Below are 23438 nucleotides of genomic sequence, written 5' to 3' on the forward strand. Positions count from 1 at the left end.
CCCAGTCCCGCTGACCCTGCATTTAGCATGACCAATCCACTTAACCTGCACATCTTTGGATTGAGGGAGGAAACCGCAGCACTCGGTGGAAACCCATGCAGACACGAAGAGAACATGCAAACTCCCCACAGACAGTCGTCCAAGGTGGAAATCGAACCTGGGTCCCTGGAACTGACAGGTACGAGTGCTCAACACTGTCGCAGTGCTGCCACATTTTGCAGTCAATACGTATATACCTAAGGTAAGTGACAGGAGGATAAGGTACCAACTGGATAGGGGTAAGGTGGAAGGGGTTTATTTCGAGTAGATTGGGGTGGGTCAAATATTTTGAGTTTAATTAGAGATGGTGGTGTCAGGTCCTGGAGGGGGGAGTGCAACAGAGGTCTGCAGTATTGGGCAAGCAGGCGGCAGTCTGGCAGTAGGGATGGGTATGGGGTTCACAGCTAGGGAGAGGATCAGATCTGGCAGCAGACGAAGACAGGCTTGGTCTGGAGTGGGTGGGAGTACTTTGGGGCCTGGGCAGGCTGGAGGGAGGAGAGTATATTAGGTCCAGTGTGGAGCAGTGTTGGGTCCAGTGGTGGGTGGTGAGGTTTGGAGTGTAATGGGAGTCGGGTCCTGACTGGGTGGGTGTTTTGGTGGGGGAAGTGCAGTTGGGCATATGTGAGCTAAATTGGGAATAAACTCAGTTTAAGAGTTACTCAGGTATTAAACTAGATAGCTAGCTAATAGACTAACCTTTCCTTAATAACTACAGAGGAACCTCAAATATCTGAACAAGATGGGCGGGCACTATTTCATTTGGATAATTGATTATTCAGTTAATTGATTTTCCCCTGGGGCTCAGAGTTTTCTGTGAAATCTACTCCCCATTCAGGAGACGAGGCAGCAGCACACTGTGCACAAGATCCCGCCCCCACTGCCTGTCCACCCCCCCCACCCCCAACCTCATCCGCCCGCCTCCCAAACTGCCCCCAACCCAGTCCACTCCCACCCCGCCCCCAACCATCCCAACCTTGTCCACTCCCATCCCGTCCCCAACCCAGTCCACTCCCACCCTGCCTCCAACCGTCCCAACCCTGTCCACTCCCACCCCGTCCCCAACCCTGTCCACTCCCACCCCGTGCCCAACCGTCCCAACCCTGCCCACTCCCACCCCGCCCCCAACCGTCCCAACCCTGCCCACTCCCACCCCGCCGCCAACCGTCCCAACCCTGCCCACTCCCACCCCGCCCCCAACTATCCCAACCCTGTCCACTCCCAACCCATCCCCAACCCTGTCCACTCCCAGCCCCCCCCAACCATCCCAACCCTGTCCACTCCCACCCCGTCCCCAACCCTGTCCACTCCCACCCCGCCCCCAACCGTCCCAACACTGTCCACTCCCACCCCGCCCCCTACCCAGTCCATTCCCATCCCGCCCCCAACCGTCCCAACCCTGTCCACTCCCACCCTGTCCCCAACCCTGTCCACTCCCACCCCATGCCCAACCCTGTCCGCTCCCAACCCAGTCCACTCCCACCCCGTCCCCAACTCCACCCAACACCACCCCCATCTACCTACCGCCCTCACCCAACCCTGTATCCCTGTTCATCCCTACCCACCATCCCAACCGTTTGTGCCCCCGTCACATGTCCGACCCCTCCCCAGGGCAGCTGGACTGTACATCAGTAAGACTGCTGATGCCTTTGTGGCTTAATTCTTCAAATTGCACAGACACACACAACTTTTTGACAGGTTCCACCTCTGCCTGTACAGGACAATGTTGGAGAGATTATCTGGGTAAGGGGGGTTTAGGGTTCACCTCTGTGTAGAACTCCAAGGAAAGTGTGGAAAGAGGTCAGTCATTTAGTGATGGTACCTGGGCTGTCCTGGACTGTTCTCGGCAGCATTTCAGTGAGTTGGTTTTTAATCATCATACCTGTAAACAAAAGAAACAACTCTTTGACATAATGTTTCTATTGGGACCTTGAGATCCCCTTCGGTTAATCCGATATTCAGATAATTGATGTTCGGATAATCGAGGTTCCCCTGTGTTTACTTAAGTTACATAAATCCTGAGTTCTCAGATTTAACTGGATCCTTTCAAAGGAATCTAGTGGTAGGTGATGTAATCTTCACAATTCCTTCAGAGTATGCAATGATGGGGAATCCAAAGAGTATCTATGTGTAATTTGCATCTATTCTTGAGAAACAATCATCTGGCCATTAGAAAATCTGGACCTGAGTTAATTCTTAAGTAGATTATGTGTTAACATCATGTGTTAATTCAATAGACAGATTGGGTGAAATCTTTGAAATCAATTGGTAAACCCTGTCACTAAGTAATTTTGTGTATTCTCATTCTGGGTTCTAAGGGAAGCTGTTCACAGCTGGGCACAGAATCATACTGAATTGGCAAATCTCATTACAAGTGCCCTCGAGAAGAGTTGATATGCAAAATGGCTACCCTTCTGTCGATGGGTCGGTTGGATGAAAATGAGAGGGTTTTTTTTGCAGCTGACAGCTTATATCTATTCTGGGAGAAGTTGATAAGTAGAAAGTCAAATGTAGAAAAGAAATTCAAACTGCCAGCAAGAGGACCTTTCACCTGCTTCAGTAATAAAAGAAGAAGTTTATAAATAAGTGTCTGAAACATCATATTCTAGCAATTCAGCAGTATCCATTTTACAACACCTTGCCTGAAGAGTGCTAACTGGTCACATAAAAGTGCGCAGGAGGATGGGCCACAACTATAGTTCAGTTGGGGCTAAGAGGTCACAAAAGGAACATAGCAGGGGATCTTCAATATTGTTGTGATTGGGAGCCTCAGAGCACATGCAATCGGTGTGGGGGACCAGTAGGTTGGAGCCTGGCGGTTAGATGTGTGTTTGAGGGCGAAGACCACGGGATTGAGTGTGGCAGTAATTACAGCAAGCAAATACAGAGTTTCATTCTATTCTGCTGAGCATTGGTTTACCCAGTGACAGTGACATGGGCAGCACGGTGGTACAATGGTTGGCACTGCTGCCTCACAGCGCCAGAGACCCGGGTTCAATTCCCGCCTCAGGCGACTGACTGTGTGGAGTTTGGACATTCTCCCCGTGTCTGCGTGGGTTTCATCCGGGCACTCCGGTTTCCTCCCACAATCCAAAAATGTGCAGGTCAGGTGAATTGGCCATGCTAAATTGCCTGTAGTGTTAGGTGCAGGGGTAAACATAGGGAAATGGGTCTGGGTGGGTGTGCTTCGGTGGGTCTGTGTGGACTTGTTGGGCCAAAGGGCCTGTTTCCACACTGTAAGTAATCTAATCTAAAAAAACCTCTTACGCTCGATGTCGTGGGCATGATTCACACTTGCAAAAGAGAGCAAAAGCAGACTAAGCTCTTACTTGCAGAAATTAATGACCTGATACCTGCTTCTGATTTGTGAAAAGGATAAGGCTTGTTTAGCCTTTACCAAAATGGTGAACACCAAGACCTGCACCAGAATTCTGGCTGCATAAACTGACAGTTTGGCAGATTAAATAAGCCAGTGAGTACCAGAGTGTCACAATTCTTTCATACAAAGCAACTCGCAGGCTGAAATCCCAGATCTAAAATGAATGATCAGAAGTGGCTATAGAATTATCTCCATACCTCAGGTCTGGGAAGGAAGTAAATTGGCCAAGGCTCCTAATCCCAGTCAGTATCCAGTGTTTCCTGATGGGAAAAGTGCATGTGGCTACAGATAAAGCATAAGATTGAGAAAAGTTAAAATGTGACATCCTCTTTGTCAAAGAACTCAATGCAAATCAAAAGGTAATTTCAAAAATGTCGACCACAGAATTAACAAATTGGAAAAGGTCCCAGAAACAATGTTTGTATAATCATTGAAAATTAGAAACATTAAGGAAATGTATCAAAGTTGAAGGCCACGAGACGAATTATGTAGGTCATATTTAGTATATTAAAATTGGCTATATTAAAATTGGCTATATAAAATGATTATTAAGGCATCAATGAGGCAGAATTCAAATTTCCATCAGGTTAATTTTGCATGTAATCAGATCTCAGATGAAATAACTTTCTAACTGATTGCAAGAACAGATCTCCGAAATAACATATTTTGCTGTGTAACTGAAAGTGTACAATAATGAATCACAATGATTATCATTTATGAACATAATACCAATTTTACTTCCAGCACTGTTTTAAATGAACTGCGTATTAATTTGTACACATCATTCAATGTGACTCCAATAGTTCATATTTCTCAGTTTTGATCTTTAGAAACTAAGATTATGCCCATTATTTGTTAGCATTTTATTTGGCAAATTCATAGTTTCATCATTGCAGAAGCGCTCCTTCATCAGGTAAGCCCCTTGGGTAAAATTCTCCAAAACGTCCCAATACTGAGTACCTTCCACAAGTGTGGAGCCAAGACAGATGGCAGGTTAATGGTTGGTTAAATATTTTCACTGGGGTGGTCATTGAGATACTGGAACAACCTCAAGGCCTTTGGGCTCAGGTATGAAAATAATTAAGTGGGTTTTCCTTGTTTCTCTTGGTCAAAAGCAAGTCCATAGTGAAAAGCGTGTGTGGATGTTGATGGAAATAGGAACACGCTTGAAATATGTCCCTGCTGCATGGTCAATCAGCCTGCCTAAGCTAACCGTCTTGGTTTATATGTTGTTAAGACAATCTCAGGAAGAACCCATGCCTTCAGGGTAAGAGGGGATAGTACTGAGGGAAAGGAAACTCTGAAGTATAACATTAACGTTAAAGCAATTCATCGCTTGATCAAAATCTGTGTCTTTGTGACAGATTTATGAGTACAACGGAGAGCCACGAGAGTTAAAAGGACCTTATCAGGGCAGAATTCTGTGGAATGGAAGTAAAGATCTGCAAGATGTATCCATAACCATAGTGAATGTTACACTAAACGACAGCGGTCTGTACCGGTGCACGGTCAAACGGTATTTTAATTATGAGATACACAGACCTTCTGTGACAGATGTGAAAGAAGTGCAGCTAACAGTCCATGAAGACGGTGAGGAGATTAAGTTCTGTGTGCTGAGAATTTCAGAAATAAATTCACAGCATGGATCAATAATAATAATAATATTTCACCTTTGAAAGGTACCAGAATTTTGAGTACCCCATAATGGGGAAAGAAACCACATGGAGTTGCTCTTAACCTTCCAAACATAACAAGTCCAAAATTCAATACTGCTCCTGTGCTGGTCTCATCCTGGTGATCAATTAGGTGTGAAAATTGGGCTCAGTGTCCTGGGACAAAAATAAACGATAATTATGATCCTACTTACTATCCAATGACTTCCATTGTTATAAAATCCACAATGTGACAGGCACCTGACAACCTGGCAGGGATGGTCTGGGGGCGTGTGGAGGGGGTTGGTGGTGTGGGGATTGGGGGGAGGTGATGGTGTTGCATGTTGCCTTTTTAACCAGGTAAGAGCAGGACATGCTACATGCTATGAAGCCTAGTCTTTAACCGAAAGACACGAGGGATAAGATGCCATGAGGAGATCAGATGTCTGGAGATGGGGTGTGGAGGGGAAAAGCAAAATAACAAAGGGGCAATCAGAAGGAAATGAAAGGTGAAAAGATAATGTATCCAAACATGAGAATGGAGATTGGGCGAAGATTGTTGGCAGGTTGTCAAGTAAGTCAAGCGAGATCCACTGGGTAAACCCTAACTTTGGAAAAGAACCTGCTGGCTAAACCAAAGGACAGGAAGTGTAGCCAGCTTGGGTTACATTTGAAATGATGAATAAAAACAAGGCACACAGCTTCATTACAGTATTTTAAATAGCAACCTGCATCCTGAGAGCAGGGTGACTGCTCCCATTTTTGTAAAATCAGGGTTACAGGTGAATTGGAGTTGGGGTACAGGTTTAATTCCCTCCAGGAGCCCCAGTTGAGCATCCTGTACTTTGGGGTTGAAGTCCCTCATCACCATCCACTACTCTTTAGGCTCAAACATAATCACTTTCAAAAGATACCAAAAGGTCAAATGTCATTGATTTAGGAAGGACAGCATTTTCAGGAGAGAAGGGGAGGTAATACAAGGAAAGATACACCTGTAACTTAAAAAAAAGTCCTTCTTTCAATTTTTTTAATGTTAGTTTAGAAAGGGTTATATGGTACTTAACACATCTGAAACAAGAAAATACATTTGGATATGGCAATTATATCAAATAAGTGGATTATCTGTTCACACAGGGCCCAGATACAATGTTTTCCTTGCTATGTTATCAGCTCACACTTTCAGTAACTTTGTGGAAAAATGACCATTGAGCTAAAGTGAAGAACAAAACTAACTTATGGTAAATACCATTAGATGTCAAACTACATGAAAACGTGGCCCATTATCTCACCTAACATTAGGTAGATTAATAATGTGGTAAATAAGGGAAGTGCCATGCTTGAACGTAGGTCATTGTCTTGCACGACGATTTCAGTGAAACAGCTATAAGGGTTTACAATTTGCTCTCGTAGCCCTGGGGCCAAGGAGGAGAGAAAAGAAAGTAGCCAGAAATTTTGCTGCCAATCTCTATACAATGACCAGGCCCCATCAAAGAAAGCACATGGAAACATGTCAAATAGGACTGGGTAGATTAAACGGAAAGGGTTGGCAGTGCTGCCACTAATTGTGCAATGATGCATCAACACATTGAGGTGTGGGGTTAAAAAAGGAAAGAAACAAATCAGATTAGATTTCAGGTGCAAAGACAACTTCTTTGTAAATATTACACTGTAGAGCTGTGAAGATGCAGATTTTCAAGTTGTAGCCTATGTACAAAAACAGTCCTCTAATTGGAGTAGCAGCTCAGGATAATCAGAGGTGTTAAGTGTCATAAAATATACCAGTGACCAATGGATGTTAGACATCAAATTCAAACCAAATAAATTCAGAAACTAACACATCCGAGACGTAAATAGGGCATAAATTAAGAGATGAAATGTGTGTCTAGTATCCTATATGGACTTCATATAGGATCCAATTACATTTGACTTTCACTTTGAAAAGCATTTGTTCTCACCTGTTTTGAGTCAGACCAGCACCCCTCAATACATATCAAGGAGATAACCTAGACCCTACTTATATCTTATTTAAAGGCAAGTGTAAGGTTCTATGTTGCAGATGTGATTCAATTCATCAAATTACAGGTTTTAAGAAAAACACACTTTATTCTTACACCACAGTTTAAACAAAAAAAATTGGCATAATTTTAATGCTATAGAAATGCATAACAAAATAATATATATTTTAATGACTGTTTCAATACAGCAGCATCCCATAAACACACCCTGGCAAAGGCAAATTTAACCAAACAGTGTCATTTTCACATTTGGTCTTCTCACTTTAATTCAACAAAACGAAACACAGAGAAATAGTCCAGGAGCACATAGAGTCCTTAAGCTTGTTACTGCCTCCAAATTCCAACTTCAACAACTGAAAGTTAAAACTAAAACCTTGGGGCCTGACTCCACCCACCCCCTCATGCTTCTTTTTAATACGAAGAAACCCAAAGCTATTTACTCTGCTTTCTATGGAGCAGATACCTCAGCATCAGGTTTAGAACATGTCTCTTCAAGAGAAATAGGACAGAACAAATCCCATCAAGGCACATTTCTTCACACAACAGAGAAATGGGAAAACAGAATATTTGGAAAATTGGAATGTCTAATCTAGTGAAGGGGAAAGGATTTCAAACAGGATAAGCTTTGCAAAAGGTAACTGATTTCACTTCTGTTTCTTTCTAGCCCTTGAAGATTTTACTGCATACATTTCGGAAATCATGATGTATCTTCTCCTTGTTTTCCTCACTTTATGGCTTGTAATAGAAATGATATATTGCTATAGGAAGATCCTGAAATCAGAAGAAGCTGCACAAGAAAATTCGTAAGTTATCTCAGGACATTATTTGTACACACATTTAGACAAATACTTATTGATCGACAGCAATAACAATTCAATATTTTATGTTGAGTTTAGTACCTGACAGACACAGATAGGAAGTTAAGGAGTTATTATCTTATTATCATTTTTTTTGCACATATTTCTAAAAGCTAATTTCCCTTCTGTAAAATTATGTTCCCTCAGACACAGATTCAACCACCCTTCTTCTTGACTTGATTGCTCTTTTTCATTGATTTTAAGCCTTTGCTAATTGCACAGCAGCCGTTCTTTAATCATGTTCATTGGCTCAATGATATTGAGGCCTGAGTCCTTTTATCACCTATTTGCAACACAGAACTATTATTTCAGACATATAGGAAGAGATCCATTGGACATGCTCTAACTTTTAAACCATAGGATCTAGCCCTGTTAATTAAAATCAGGTACTTAAACTCATTCCTTTAAAATAATTTTGCATTTTTATCTAACCCCTGTTCAAATCACTTCCCTTTTTAATTCGTTACTCTTGATTCATTGAATCATACAACAAGGAAACACATCCTTCGGTCCAACTCTCCCATGCTGACCAAACATCCCAATCTGACCTAGTCCCATTTGCTAGCATTTGGCCCCTATCCTTCCTATTCATATACCCATCCAGTTGCCTTGTAATTGTATCCACTCCCACCACTTCCTCTGGCAGCTTGTTCCATACACTCACCACCCTCTGCATGAAAAAGTTACCTCCGAGGTCCTTTTTAAAATCTTTCTCTCACATTAAACCTATGTGTTTCTGTTTTGGACTCTACCAGCCTAGGAAAAAGACCAATAAACCTCCATAATGTCACCCGTTCAGTCTCTGATTCTCCAGGGAAAATAGCCCCATCCTATTCAGTCTCTCCCTATACTTCAAACCCTCTAGTCCCAGCAACACCCTTGTAAATCGCTTCTGCACCCTTTCAACACCCCATTCCTATAGCAAGGAGTCCGGAACGGAATGCAGTATTCCAAAAGTGGCCTCAACAATGTCCTGTACAGCCACAACATGGCAACCCAAATCCTATGTTCAATGTCCTGATCAATGAAGGCAAGCATATCAAATGCCACCTTCATCATCCTGTCTACCTGCAACTCCACTTTCAAGGAAAGGTGCACTGCACCTCTTGATCTCTTTGTTCCCCAGGTCCCCACCATTAACTGTATAAATCCTGTCCTCGTTCACCTTACCAAAACACAACGCCTCACGTTTATCCAAATTAAACTCCAGCTGCCACGCCTCGGCCCATTGGCCCATATGATCAAGGTCCTGTTGTACTTTGAGATAATCTTCTTGACTGTCCATTACACTACCTATTTTGGTGTCATCTATAAACTTAGTCACCATACCTCCTATAATCACATCATAAATGACAAAAAGCAGTGGACCAAGCAGGATCCTTGTGGCGTACCACTGTTCATAGGCCTCTAGTCCAAAAAAAGCCCTCCACCACCACCACTCTGTGTCTCCTACCTTCAAACCAATTTTGTATCTAATTGGCTAGCTCCCCCTGGATCCCATGTGATCTAACCTTACTAAACAGTCCATTGTATGGAACCTTGTCAAGCGTTTTGCTGGGGTCTATACAGATGATGTTTGCCAATCTGTCTTCATCAATCTTCTTTGTCACTTCTTCAAAAAACTCAATCAAGTTAGTTAGTCATGATTTCCCACGCACAAAGCCATGCTGGCTACCTCTAATCAGTCCTTGCCTTTCCAAATGCTCACAAGTCTGTCCCTCAGAAACCTGCCCAACGACTTACTCACCACTGACAGAAGGCTGACTGGACTATATTTCCCTGGCATTCCCTTACAGCCTTTCTTAAATATAAACACCACATCAGTCAGTCTCCAGTCTTCTGGCACCTCACCCGTGGTTATTGATGACACACATATCTCAGCAAGGGGCCTAGCAATCTTTTCCCAGCTTCCCATAAAGTTCTGGGAAACACATGATCAGGTCCCTGGGATTTATCTACAGTTAAAGAACTGAGGACAGTTCTTTCAAGAGATTTACTGGGCAACTATGAAAATAATCACGGCTGTATATAGCTGTTATTAAGTCAGTCATTAAATATAATACATAAACCACATACATTCTGAATATTCAAATTGATTTCCAACTCAATTCTTATTATAGAACAGACTACCTGGCGATACCTTCTGGAAACAAAGAGAATCATTCCACGGTTCCTGTGGAGGAGTAGCAATGTATTCAGTTTTGACAGTGGATAACTTGGTAAGAACATAATATGAGGCTGGTAACAAGGCGTTGTTCTTTTAACAAAAAGGATTTAATGCTGAAAACCAAGAAGCATGAAGAACAATCCAGTAACGTACAAGCTTTTAGCAGTATATTTTGAGGGGAACTCTAGAGAATTTAAAAAATCTAAGTGCTTTATTTACTTCATCTGGCGATTATTTAATTTCTGTCGAAAGCAGATCAGGGATTCTGATATACGTAGCAGAAGCTGTTTGTTGAGCAGCCGGCATTCAAAATGATCCCATACACCTATTATTAGGCTCTGTTAGTTTATATGTTCAACTTAGATTCACACATAAGCAAATTCCTTCTGATTAAAGGTGATTTTATTTTTCGATAAATTGAATATACTTTTAATTAAATTTGCTCATGGGATGTGCTGTTGCTGGCTAGGTCAGCATTAATTACACATCCCTAATTGCAATTAACTCCTCTTAGGTATTGTTGATGCGATGCTCGACAACTTACAAGATGCCCAAAAGAAACAATGTCTCAAAGTATGTATGTAGAATAAGTAAAGTTCAAATATTCCATTGCGCATCATGATTTCAGATTCCTTGTAGATCTGAATAGCATCTGGTTACAAGCTGATTAATGTTAGACTGACATTTCCTGACCTTCTCTTAGAAGTTTACATATCTCAAATTAGTCCAGGAGCAGATGACAAGTGCAAATTTTATACGGCTTATTGGAAGAAATTAACTTGAAAAGTGCTTTCTCCTTGCTCCACATTTTGTTGCATTCGTATTCAATCTAAATCATGTCCAACATCAAAGCCTTCATGATACAGAAATACCAATCATGGCAAAAAATGTACTGTTGCCTGTGAATATATTTTTTTTAAAAAGTAACTGCACATGTAATAAATCTTTCTAGAAGTGACAGCATCCCCCATTCCCTGGACCTCATTCTGATCAGCCTTCACCAGTATGTTCAATATCCAAACCTCTGAACTATATTGACCTTTCCCCCAACACCTTCAGTAAGAAATCATTTTATATCAGAGAAAGGTAATTTCTATTAGAATGTAATCTTGATGTTTCCAAAATACATCTTAGATTTTTAAAATCAGACAAGTACAAAAATTATAATGCCACTGCTTACAGTGTCATGTTATTTCACAAGCACCAATGAGCATCCACTCCTAAACATGCCTCGTATTGATTTAATATATGAAAAAGAAGTGGAATGGGGCCAGATTTCCACATGAGGTAATTGGTTACAATTTCACTGGTGTAATAATATTTCCAGGATATGCACCATTTTTTATTTAACTGGTCTTTTTCTTGCCCCATATGATGATGGTAATCAACTATTTAGGGTATTAGAGTGTAACACCTGTTTTGTTTGTCAGATCCATAAAACAATCTGGGTATAGTGAGAAAATACATTAATTACATAATACAGAGGAACCTCGATTATCTGAACAAGATGGGTGGGCCCTATTTTGTTAGGATAATTGATTATTCGGTTAATTGATTCAATGCCTGTCCTCTGGGGCTTGGAGTTTTCTGAAGTTTCCTTTTTCCTCATTCTGCCTGCCTTGCTCCCTCTGTCTCAGGGTTTGTTTCTGAGCTTCCACACACTTGTGTGTAAGGGATCTGCAACATTACTGAAGCATCCTCACCAGCATCCCACCCCCATAAATTCAATCAGATTGACACAGCCAGCACTTGCTTAAGTTCAGGAACCTAGGCAGTAGCACACTGTGCGTGAGCCCCCAACCATGCCCCCGAAATCCGTCCAACCCTGCTCCCCATTCTGCCCCCAACTCTGCCCCCCCCCCCCCATTAGCCCCCTTGAGCCCCCATCGGCCTCCGTCCCTGCCCCCTCTCCGGAGCAGCCAGACTGGACACCAACAGTAAGATTGCTGCTGCGTTTGGGAGGTGAGTCTCAAAATAACGCACATTCACACAATCTTTTGACAAGTTCCACTTTTGCTCTGTACAGTACAATGTTGGATAGATTATTTGGGGAAGGGGGGTTTAGGGTACCCTCCTGTGTAGAACTCCAGAGAAAGTGTGGAGACAGAGAGACAGGGCGGGAGGTCAGTCATTTGGAGATGATGTCTGGGCTCCCATCGAAGTCCAGGACTATTCTCAGCAGCATTTCAGGAAGCAGACTTAATTTTTAATCATTACAAACAAAAGATACGATCAGTGTTGAAACACCTCTTTGATGTAATGGTTCCAGCTGGACCTTGAGCTCTTCTTCTGATAATCCGAAATTCGGATAATTGATATTTGGATAACTGAGGTTCCTCTGACACATCTGTACTAGCTGGTTAAAAATAGACATGCATTTCTAAATTGCACAACTAGTCTGTCTGTGCCACAACCTTGGTGTCTTTTCAACACTGTTTTCTGTTGTTCAGCTATTACTGGCAAACACAGAAAACTGTAGCACCAGTTTGCATGCAGTATTAGCAAAAGATCCAAAATCAATGTTCTGAATACTTAATGATAAATCACCATAAATATATAAAAAACAAAACCAAAAATTGAAATGGACTTTGAGTCCAATGTCATAGAATAGTTAAGGAAATCAGTTGCAGAAAACAAAATGCTTTTTTTAATAGAATTAATTTTTAGACCAAGAATTCTTAATTTTATATTTTAATCAATGAACATCAAATACCTATGCTAATTATAAATGCATTTCACTTGCATTTACAAAATATCAAATACAATATGAAAACTGTGGAAAAGTTGCTTCCTCTATTTTAGACCAGTTATATTTGTGATGAACAGAATTTTCCACTTTTAATTAAGGGAAAAATCCAATCATCAAAAAGTCTTGGTTAGTATACATAAGTGAAAAATTAGGCAAAAATGTTTGTTGTGTCGCCAAAGTCTTACCAGACCATAGGGGCCACTCTCTGATTAGAGAGAGAAGTGACTGATGGTGACTTAACCTGAGGGCCATCAGACTTCAGGCAAGTGGAGAGGTTGAGAAGGAGAGGCCTTCATGGTAACCTCAAATCAGTGATGGGAATTGAACCCATACTGTTGGCATCACACTGCTCTGTAAACCGACAAGCCAGCCAACAAAGCTAAACCAAGGCAATAATGCTGTGTACATCAAGGAGAAATAATTAGAAACTTTCATCTCAAAAAGGCTAAGGTAACCCATTGTTTTAGGATGCATTCTCTTAACTAATGATCATGCTACAAACTTATCAAAATATGAGTCAGTCTATAAAGCTTGCCTTACATTCGTGGTGCCTGGATGAAATCTGGTCAGGTACTCCAACACTTCCCCCACTCCCCCCACCCCCTAAGCCCCCGCCTGAGGTCATACAAAATTATGGGTGAATTAAAAAACAATTACAAAATAAACTCAACGTCAAACAAGAGTAAAAATCTGGAAATTCCTCTCTGATTATTGTGTAGGTAGTCAGAACAAGTTGGGGAGGCATTTGCAGTTGTTGGTATTTTTTCAGTTAATCTTGTTTAACAGGAGACAGAAATAAGTAATTCATAAGGATAAATCACAAATGTTAACATTTTCACATCACTGTTTTAAAATTAAACAGAAATGCTGATGTATATTGGTTCCTGTTTAGACAAAACCGCACATTTAAATTTCTCATTGTTCTCAAATTCAATTATCTTTGTAACGTCCTTCAGCCCAATCATCATCAGAGATCTTTGCACTTCTTGGGCAGCCTCTATCTTAATCCCAATTCCAATGGTGCCCTGGCTCTCTGCTGCCAATTAAGGCATAAAATTTGGAATTCTCTTCCGAAACCTACTTATCTCTCAGCTTCACATTCTTCTTTTATGGTAGTCCTTAAAGTCTACCTCTTTGACCAAGTGTTTTGTCATCTGTCCTAATGTGATAAAGAAGTTCAATGTTAAATGTTTTTGTTAAATGTTTTGGGAAGTTTTATTACTTTAATGGTTTGTAAAAATATAAGCTGTCACTCTTGTGGACCCAGTGGAAAACTTCCAGGGAATTACAATATTTTTTCCACAGTTTTCTTGTGATGAAATAAGTGATAGAATATAGGCTTGGCATCTTGTCCATATTATTTCTCTTTTCAGAGTCAATGACTGAATTTCCTTTGTTTAGGTTCTGCAATCCCCAGGATGATCAGCCACTAGCATTGTGATGGACTGAGTTGTTGAAAAGCAGAGAAAACCATGAAGCCTTTGGCTTTGAATCCATGCAGCACTCATTATTTTGCTTATAATTAACAAATCAGAAGAAATTTATCACTTGGACTCAGAAAATTTCCCTTTGTTTACTTTACAGAAGATTCTTTATGTGCAATTTTGGAAGTTTTTATGTTTTGATTACTCAATCTCCAAATTTAATGTCTGATTTTTTTTTCACATGCACTGTTTTTGCAAATTTATTTCTTACCTGATCACATGCATATGAAGATGATTTCAATTGGAGTGCAGACTCACTGAAATTCTGATTGTTTTTCTGAGTTCTATTGGACTTTTCTATTCACACAATGGATAAATGATTTTAATTTGTTCACAAGAGATTGCAACATGTGCTCTTTACATTGTTTGCTGCAGTAAATTGTATGCATCTGATCATATTTGACGATAGATTGCTCAGAGATCTGGAATATTTCAAGTATCACACAATTGACCAAGGAGCAAGGGGGTTGTGTTACTGGTGAACAGCTGAAAGCCAGCTCTGCTTTTCCTCGACCTTCTAAGTAATTCTGAGGCCTATTCTTGACCACTATTGTACCGTCAATACAACTTTTGTAGTGAAGTGTTAAAAGGAAATAGTTATTGAAAAATGCTATAATAAGAGTTAGTGTCAGTTGTTCATGTATAGTGTTTCGACATGTTGCTAATCAAATATTATTTGTGTGCATATTTCAAATTGTTCATGTAGAAATCACATTGATAATTGTGATGACTGTATGATCTGTTCTATTCTATGAGCTACAACAGTACGTCCAATTGTGACATTTCCTTAAATAGGACAAGGCTTAGCACTATCATATGCATCGTCAGCAGATGAATGAGAGAATTGAAAACAACTGACACAGCAACACTCCAGTAAGCAACAGTTAAAAACAGAAGACAATCAGAAACTCAAAGTGAGATTCAGTTTATTCAACTGATTCCATATTGTCAATTCTCCACATCAGCCTGGTAGTTGGAGAACTTGTCACTTTGTTGTGAATTAAGAAACTGACTCTTATTGAACCAATTCAGAACTGCTAAGGATTCATAATTGTAACATCAGACCAATTAGATCTTTGTTCTTGAATTCGATACATAGAGCTTTTAGGCTCCAACTTATTTATTACACGTATGACATTAACCCATCAATTTTTCCCTTTAATAGCCTTTTTCTAATATTAGTAATAATTTAAACAAGCTCAAGCAATTTTCAAAATGTTAAGCACAATTCTTGTTTTTTTTTGTTATCTTTATTTATTCAGTCACAATGGATTTAGAGATGCATTCATTCAAGGTGGATGATGTATACAAAGCATACCTGATTTTCAAAAGGTTGTTCAATCACAGAAGTGTCACATATTAGAACAAATTTTAAAGAACACTGGAATAACTTACAATAACATTTAAGAACAGCATGCTATTCCAAACCCCAAAATTAACTTGGAGGCAATGCAAGATGCCTTGTCTGATTTGTGACTGCAAAAATTATATTTCAATTAAATTCAAAGACAGTTATCTCATTATGCTTAAAGGCAGCAGGAGTTTTACAATTTCTTTATTGGACGTTGCAGTACTCATTAATAAGAGTTGGCTACTAAATAACGGACAGCAATGTCAGTGCAGATAAGTGTTAAGAATTGTTACAGCATAAAATCTCTCATCAGATTCTGGTACTGTAAAATCATCCACTGCTGTTTGTCTACCATCATTTGCACAGTCCCTCACATGATTCAGTGTCAAATAAAGAGATTCAAAGTTTTATTTTAATCCAGATAATTTTAAAATTCCTAACATCAAAATAAACAAGGATATCTTTTACAAGATGCATGATTTTTTTTTTTTCTCTGTATTTCAGAAACTATCCGTGTATTTCGTCCAAAATCAGAAGATTATTATAAATCTTGATACAATACAACATAATCATGATTTGGAAAAGTTGAAAGTTATTTCTGTTTTGATAGTAAACTATTAAATCTGAAACTAACTTACCCATCAACAAGTCTTACTAACAATACTCAAAGAAAGTATTGAGTGCAATACATCTTGCACTTTAAAAAGAAATCATATTGTCAGCTGTACCAAAGTGTTTCAGAGTCAATTGAGGTACAGGTAAATAATGAAAGCTGTGCAAAAATGTTGAATCCAATCAAACCATTGTAATTCAGAAGCACTGATTTTACTTAGCCTGCATTAATAAGAATATTAGACATTTCCCAAATCAAGATTAAGCAAGCTGATATAAGATTATTTTAAAATTTGTTCACCTTTAAACACTAATGCTATTTAATAATTAAATGTGTAAATAATACTGACACTTAAGTAAAAACAAAGATATACTTTAATAGTTATCTTCTTAAAATCTATACGTTCCAAGGGATTCCTCCTCTTCAACAGAATACTACAGTTAAATTAAACTTAGACTAGATTAATTTGTAAATTAATTTAGACTTTTACAATGAGAAAAATCTGATTGCTTTTACTCATTTCTCCCTGAAATCTATTGATAAGGTTTATTTCAATGTTTTCGTTTTACACATAGCTTTAACAGATGTTGTATTTGCAAAGAAAGTATTTTAAAAAATGGCATAAGATAGGCTGTCTGAAAATAAACTAAATGGTTTAGATAAATATCACATTTTAGAATTAGATGCGTATTAGAAGACATAATTGATATTTTGTATTTTAAAGTTGTACAACATGGTGATACGTACATTGGAGTTGATTTTCAATTAGATTCTTGACTTACTTGCAGAGATTTGATCAAACTTTACAAATACAGCAAGGAGGGAAAGGACAACAGCCCAGGTATTCTTTCCTACATTGCTCAAGTTTATCTTATGGTTGTTCTTGCCAAAGAGTATGCTCCTTCTGGAGTAATCACACAAAAAAAATCAGAAATAGGCTAGGCAATATAATCATGCTTGGTCCTCTAATTCAACTTTTCCCAATACAAACTTGATGCCTTGAGTGTCTGCAACTCTACCTAGTTTTTTCTTAAATATATTCAGTGATATAGCCTCCACAGTCTTATGGATTAGAGAATTCCAAAGGTTTACCATTCTAAGAATGAAGAAATCTCTCATCGCAGTCCTAAATGATCTACTCTGTATCAAAAGACCATGACTGTGTTAGATAGTTGTCCATATGCTGAGCCTTTCCAGCTTGCAACTCAATGTCAAGAGCCTGGATCTGAAGGATAATATGAACTATGGAATTGCAAAATATAGAAGCAAACAAAGCAAGTAACACAATTCATTTAAGAACATAATTTTGTGGAAGTCTTACCATTAGTTCGGACAAGAAAATTCAATATAACCTTTACGGTCAACATTTGAAAGCGTGCGGTGTCTATTCCTGAGAGCCGATATACTGTAAAATACTGTTATTGTGAAACAAACCCTCAGAAATACATTTTAAACTTTTATTACTGATTTATCAGTGACACAAATATAATCCAACCTACCCCAGAGAATGAGCTAAGCATAACATTTATAGCGGTCCTCTCAACAGCTTTTAATTGAGACTAACCTTATTTTTGCATTCAGTCCCATATTTAGATTCTCTGGTGACTACATTATCATTGAGTCAGCATTGCTGACAGAATGCTATAACACCTAAATGTCAACCAAAAGGAATAAAACAATTGCACTCAGGAGTACTGTATAGGCTTGATTTTGCTTGTGTGAATAATTGTCATATTAATTGCTAATTTGGTGGTTCACTAAGTACATAGTTCACTAAGTGCAATGGTTACCCCAGTGGGAGATAGTTAGTAAACCTGAAAATGCACATTTTTGTCAGGTTCTTTAGAAGGCAAATGTAACAGCATTCTAATTTTAGGTCCCTTTTGCTACCTAAACAGCAAGTTGCTGCTCCAAACCCTGGACTGAAACTGAATTTTACTGAAATCATCTTTTTGAGGCATTCCTAACTCCAGCCCTCTTCCCATAGCACCCTAATCTTCCAAACCATCAACTACAGCTGCAGATCTGAGACAGATATTTTTGTAAGCGAATATGATTGGATGCTAGCTATATACTGTTCATTGCATTGGAATAAAAAAAGCAAATTCCTTTAACGTGATCTAAGGAAAATTGTTATTGGCCATCTCGATGAACAATGGAGAAATAACTCCATGGTGATACTATTTGGGGGTTTTTCCAAGTATCGTGGCTCAGTTGTATTGACAGTAGGTGAATCAAATCTTGGGAGTTCTCTAATGAAGAAGTGATACTGAAGTGAGATGTGTGGTTAGAAGAATATCACGGATGTAATTCATTTTTTAAGGCATAGTTCTAACAGTATTTTAAAATTCCATAATACTTAATGAAAATAGTGGATCTATTGGTGACTTCCAATTGAGAGATGTGGTAATATCAACCATTCTGCTTTAATTTTGTAGGAGATGCTGGAATAAATCCTGTCACCCAGCTAATTACAGACCCATGCAGTTACATGAACTTGCGATCCATCATTGGTAGTGACTTAATTGGGGAACAGTCTGTTGCATCTTGATTTTTGAAAGTTCTTGGAAAGTGAACTATCCCTTTGCAAGATGACTCCTTGTAGAAATTGCATTTTCCTCTTGAAAAATTACAGCTGATATCAGAAAAACCATTAAGTTTCTTGAAACATTATATTTCCAGCAATTACAGGAACCTTTGCTCTGTAAACAGCCATTTCAGAACAGCAGGCTAATGAAAATAATGATTAGGCTTCAGAAAAAAAGCTAAATCAGCTAGTACTGCATCAGTCACAGTACGATTCCTCATTGCATTAAACAATTACCAAAATAGTAGTGTCCAATAAAACAAAAATGTCATTCAAGAAATGTCACATTGGATTAAAGTTTAGTGAAATCAGAAGGACTCAGCAGATCCACCCTCTTCATTAAATGCTCTGCATCTCAGATGATGCCAACAGAACTCTATAGAGATTTTGACTACAAGTAGATCTCTCTTACCATCGATCATTTATTCACCAGAAATTAAAACAATAGTGTTTTGGCTAAACAGGTTTTGAGGCAAATCATGCAAAAAAAAAAGAGGAAAGCATTTTTTTGCCCATCTTTTCTATACCTCACTTTGAGAATCAAAATATTCATTTAAATAGATGTCAACAATTTCATTTTCAGTTTATTTTGTTTCATATGACATTGATTGTTTCAAATGCTGATTTATAAGCACTAACAGTTTGGTCAGTAAGCTATAAACAATTAAATTGGGACTTTTCTGTTTAGAAATTGTCTACACTGGAAGAGATAAGCATTCAATGGAGGATTTCCAGCAAAGGTTTTTATGAAATGTCTGTGAAAGTCACTTTTTTCAAGACAGTACTGAAAATCAATCAGGACATCTTATTGGTGGATATAAAAAATCTATTTCTCTCCCCCTCTCGCACAGGAAGTTGGGACCTGGCCCATTTTTAGAAGCTGTGTATTTTGTTTGCATGGGATTGTGTTACGTGGGATCTAATGTTGTTGTGACAGTCTTTCACAAGACTTGGTACTGGCGCATCCCAAAAGCTGTAACTTATTTCTAAAACTGGTGTCCCAGCCAGAGGATTTATACAAGACCATAGCATGCAATGCTGGTCTGGGAATTATTATAATGTTCAAGAGATAGGTCAATGTAAATGGCAAGATTTTCTTCTGTGTGAGGCAAAATTAACTTGACCTAAAAGTAACAAAGGAGCACTTTGAAAAAAAACTCCCTGGCAAGTAGAACAATGAGGTAATTGATGTTAGTGCTAGAGATAATTTGTGTTGTGTGACAAATGTTTGTATCCAAATAGATCATTTTCTCTAATTTGATTAATTTATGAACTATGTGCTGACACCGGTTTACTATGGCTGTGGGTCCAAGGGTAGATAAGGTGAATTTCCTTGGGTTGTTTATAGAAAACCAAAATGACCTGTGAAATAGAAGAAGTCGTCTCACAGAAAGTTCTTAATTACAAGTTTCCACCACCTGACACCATCTTAAATGAGGAATCCTTCTTAGGTGAAGATTGATTAGGAACCAGTAATGTCATCACATTGGTATATTAGGACATGAAACTGGAGCTTGATCAGTTTCTAATCATCAGTCGCTATTTTGAAGTACCATGTGGCATTTACATGTATATAGTGGTTGGCAGTAGCAATCTCGTTCCATTTTTACTGACAATGTTAGATATCATTGTGCCTATTGAGAGCCAGTTTCATGCAAGATAATCCCTCAGTCACAAAGATTAAAGAATTAATAATTGTAAGATGTTTTATGATATGATTCTGACTGCTTTTGCCTGGAGTGAATTTTCCTAAATGTGCTGTGTACTTAAAATATGAATTTCTGTCATACTAATCAAGGGTTATGCTAATTACATTGAGTCGCTATTTAACTTGTTAACAAGTCTACGATGTAAATTGCTCCTTGTTGTCATAAGTCTTGATTCCTCATGTGCTTTGGTATATTGTAGATAAAACGAATGTTTTGTAATATGAAAGTGAAGGTGTTGAATTAGAGCTGCAAACCTGCTCAAATGATTTTAATATGGATAACAAAAAAAAATGACATTATTAAACTACAAATTGTACAAGTAGAAAATAGTGTGTGAATTTTAGATAGTTATTTACAGAAATATTAATTGTAAAGATATGACTCTGAGAAGCAATTGATTTAAATCCCATTGTACTCACCAGGCGATTCAGAGTAACGAGTGCAAAGCAGATTAACTAGTTTAATTATAAAAGCCTAACTTTCTTTATGACGTTTCTAATTCCTATATTATAGAATTTTAAAATAGTAATCCTGACTTTTTCAGGCTCTATTTCATGCGGAGTTCTGAGATATTCTCAACAGTTTTTACAAAACACAAGCTTCCTGGCTCCTGAAAGCCTTCATTATTGAGGTGGAGTTTGTGTTGTGAAATCCAGATTGATTACATCAATTCTAATCTAATTGAATTCACCTGGATTCTACCCCACCTACAAATCAGGTTCAGAACATGGAAAGTCTCCAAAAGAATTCATAGGCCCCTATGAAAGTTTTCTGGAATACAGTGTCCTCTCCAAAGACTTCAGGATGCCAACTAAAGAATATTTAATTGTGTCAGCTGTACAAACATTAAGTGTCAATGTATGAACACTTGTAATATTTGAAATAACATGCTACAGACCTTTTTAATTCTTGATTTGTTGTGTACTATACTATCCAACTGTGATTGTTCTGAAATATTACTGAGACTGCTCATAGCAGCAAGGTATATGACTGCTTCACTGTTCTATTCTCTCTTCCTACCATGATCAAACTTGCATTCAATTGCACCTGTGATTGCCAGAGTGGCTCATAAAAGCAGTATTGATACACAAACATTTTAGAATGAGCCTTTCACTGGTCTATAGCTTTTCTGCATTTTTGTGGATTGTATACGCAAGAAAATGTTGTACAGAGTAATGGATACAACTCGGGACCAATTCCTTTTCATAAGTGCATTTTTAATTGAATTTTAATGCAAGTATGAGTTGATCAAACACCTGCTGAGAAATAGTGTCTGTGGTCATTATCATAAGCATTTGAGAATCAAATACAGTTGAACAGAAATTATTGGAAGCAGGCTTATATCAAATTCAGAATTATCTGTCTGCTTAAAGGACTTGATGCTTTGTTGATATTTTAAGGGGATGATTTTTATCTGACATGCAAGTATCTGAGTAGGCATTAAAGCGAGTAACTAGTAAGGGGATTAGATAATTTATTAAATAACAACCGATCGGTACTGGATCATTATTGATTCAAAGACTGCACTTTTACAATTTTTCAACTCTGGCTGGTGATTATTATACTTACCATGATCCTGGCATTTTGCTGTTTTTGGATTCTCTGTATGGTCATAGTTAATACTGATATACACAGGATATATTGTGCTATGTGTTTATATTGTGTTTTCCAGTGAAATAAATGTCTTTACAGCTTTAAAGGATAATCGTGTTTCATAAAGGTTTCAGGGAGGAGGAGTTTGGCTTTAAAAAAACATTCTTTGTGCAAGTTTCAATCAGTTGAGGTCTGAAAGTCAAACTGAATATCCAGCAGAAATCCACACTTAGCAGGCTTGTGAGAATCCTTCATAAACTCGTGGAGAAGGGGCAAGTGCTGGCCCTGTTCTGCCAAATTCTTCTGCAACCTCCAATGGAACATTTCAATGCTGTTTTTTAAAAAACACTTTCCTGTGGAAACAGGAAAGGCAGAGTCAGTATCCCTGATTACGTAATAGCCAGGACAGTCCACTAGTATCTCAATTTCTTTGACTTGATATTCAGCATTTGTTTGTCAGAGATGATGTGAGACCACAAGATTTAATCTTTGGTTGGCCCTTGGTCTCTGGTAGACTCAATGCCTGACTTCTGTTGCATCTGGCCCCAAAATCATCTAATACTAATTGCAATCCTTACAGCCATAAATTATTTGAAATATTTCTGAAAATACATTTCCGCTGTAGCTCTCTGAGAAGTTTAGATGTTGGAAGTCTCAGCTTCTCAGAGCCTCTATAGCATTACAGATGATATATGACACAGAAAAAAGGCCATTCTGCAAAACCAGTCCATGCTGACGTTTTTGCTTCACTTGAATTTCCTCCCATCTTATCTCAGCCACTCTACCATCATAACCACATATCCCTCTCTTCATCAAAGAGTTGCTGAAATGAAAAGATTCAATATGTAGCTCATGTAATTCTGTGCCTACAACTCTCAGAATTTGTACTTATTTTGACAACAATCTTTCTCATAAAATAAGATGTTCTTGCACGTTAAGTCTTATTTCTTTGAGTGTTTGAATATATATTTATTGATATACAGAAAAAAAAACAAGAGATTGATTAAGATACTCTAGAAAAACAATGAAAGAAACATGATACTTCAAAGAGAAATAAGTGAAACAATTAATACAGAGTTGGAGTAAGTAATATTAGGAAAGATACCTAAAATTTGGCCAAAGAGTTAAGTCTCAAATATGATTTTACAGGATGAAGAGGGGTAGGAGCAGACATAGGACGACTTAGATAGCTCAAAAAATAGCCATCATTCAGGAAGTTAAGGGAGGAATGGCAATTAAGGCACTG

General features: G+C 38.5%; 1 protein-coding gene across 1 annotated transcript in view; it reads left to right on the plus strand.

Moving 5' to 3' along the window:
- The window catches only part of scn3b (sodium channel, voltage-gated, type III, beta), a 36621-nt gene extending 20523 nt beyond the window's left edge, over positions 1 to 16098 (plus strand). Inside the window, exons 3-6 of the mRNA XM_072593148.1 lie at positions 4780 to 5005; positions 7747 to 7885; positions 10060 to 10158; positions 14257 to 16098. Coding sequence (XP_072449249.1) covers positions 4780 to 5005; positions 7747 to 7885; positions 10060 to 10126 — 432 coding nt within the window. The 3' untranslated portion in view covers positions 10127 to 10158; positions 14257 to 16098. The remainder of the gene's footprint in view (positions 1 to 4779; positions 5006 to 7746; positions 7886 to 10059; positions 10159 to 14256) is intronic.
- Positions 16099 to 23438: the final 7340 nt, after the last annotated feature.

The sequence above is a fragment of the Chiloscyllium punctatum genome, chromosome 23, assembly GCF_047496795.1.
Source record: "Chiloscyllium punctatum isolate Juve2018m chromosome 23, sChiPun1.3, whole genome shotgun sequence".
Lineage (NCBI taxonomy): Eukaryota > Metazoa > Chordata > Chondrichthyes > Orectolobiformes > Hemiscylliidae > Chiloscyllium > Chiloscyllium punctatum.